General features: G+C 39.0%; 1 protein-coding gene across 6 annotated transcripts in view; it reads right to left on the bottom strand.

The window, feature by feature from the left end:
• The window catches only part of GID8 (GID complex subunit 8 homolog), a 43,865-nt gene extending 42,894 nt beyond the window's left edge, over nt 1-971 (bottom strand). The window contains exons 1-2 of one of the 6 annotated variants that reach the window (XM_068111120.2): nt 447-962; nt 43-171 (exon numbers count right to left, since the gene is read on the bottom strand). In XM_068111120.2, coding sequence (XP_067967221.1) covers nt 43-109 — 67 coding nt within the window. In that variant the 5' untranslated portion in view covers nt 110-171; nt 447-962. Of the gene's footprint in view, nt 1-42; nt 172-446 lie in introns of all 6 variants that reach the window. The other 5 variants (XM_078773844.1, XM_078773841.1, XM_078773843.1 and 2 more) reach the window with 5 other exon arrangements.
• Nucleotides 972-1,279: the final 308 nt, after the last annotated feature.

Here is a 1,279-nt window from a genome sequence, read left to right as displayed (position 1 = left end):
ATAGGTGGGTGGTAGTTTTATTCATGTATCTTCAAGACGTACCAGAGATGCTCTTGTCTGGTAATCCAATACCAGACACCACGACACTTCTATTGTGCTCCCAAAGCATTTGCTGGAAACGGCACTTCACCTGTTTGTTTGTTTTCCATTCCCTCCTCCTGTCCAGAATCCCTTTATAATCACACGAGTATCAAATTGTGAAAAAAGAAAAGTTGACAAAGTTCTTCTTAACTATTCAGAAATGAACTTTCCGATATACTCTTACAAATAATGAAATATCAGTTAGCACACTTGTTCATTCTTCTGTACTCATAACGGTTAACACATTATATGGTTAAAGTTACTAAATATTAAAAATTCTGTTTACAGGTTATTCTTAAAATATCGGGATTCGATTTTACAGTATTTCGTACATGACACGTAAACGTACATTCGCACATACATACCCAAGTTTTGTGGTCCAAGCACATAAATAACACTTCGGGCCTTAAATCGCTAGGCCCCAAGGCGCACGGTGTCGCCTAGATCTTGCGCGGCAGACTTCCGGACCGAGCCCATTCACCGCTAGTCCCACACGCAACGAATCACTGAAGGGAGCGGAAAAGGATAGACGGCTTCGGCGGTTCCGACAATGGACGATCGATCGGAACTCACTTCATCGTGTTTATGTATTTCGTCAAACGCCTCAAAGTCCTCGGGTACAAATGGACAATGTATGAACCGTCCGCATGAGAACACACAACAACCACCTAAGGCTAAACAGTTCCTTGTTCGTTACACCGCTCGCTACTTATAATGAAGGACCTCAACCTGCTGCTGTTCACACAAAACACCACAAGAATTCACAACACAACAACCATTTTCACTTATCATTATTATTGACGACGTCACTGCCTCCTTTACTTTTATCGCGGCCCGAGAAATAAACGTGACGTCAAAATAATACTGAATGTATTTCTCGTGACGTCTTCAAATTTTATTCCACATAATTCACCTGATCCAGTGGGACCGTCTATATATTACGTACCGAGAATAGAAGTCTATATATTACATAACTAGTGTAGGAGTCTATAAATTTTATTACATACCAGGAATAGAAGTCTATATATTACATACCAGCAATAGGACTCTATATATTACATACCATGAATAGGAGTCTATATATTACATACCAGGAATAGGAGTCTACATATTACATACCAAGAATAGAAGTCTATATATTACATACCTAGAGTAGGAGTCTATAAATTATATTACATACCAGGAATATAAGTCTATA

Source organism: Myxine glutinosa, chromosome 3, assembly GCF_964187855.1.
Source record: "Myxine glutinosa chromosome 3, kmMyxGlut1.1, whole genome shotgun sequence".
In the NCBI taxonomy this organism is placed as follows: Eukaryota; Metazoa; Chordata; class Myxini; order Myxiniformes; family Myxinidae; genus Myxine; species Myxine glutinosa.
The sequence above is the reverse complement of the archived record's forward strand: the minus strand, read 5'-3'. Positions and strand labels throughout refer to the sequence as shown.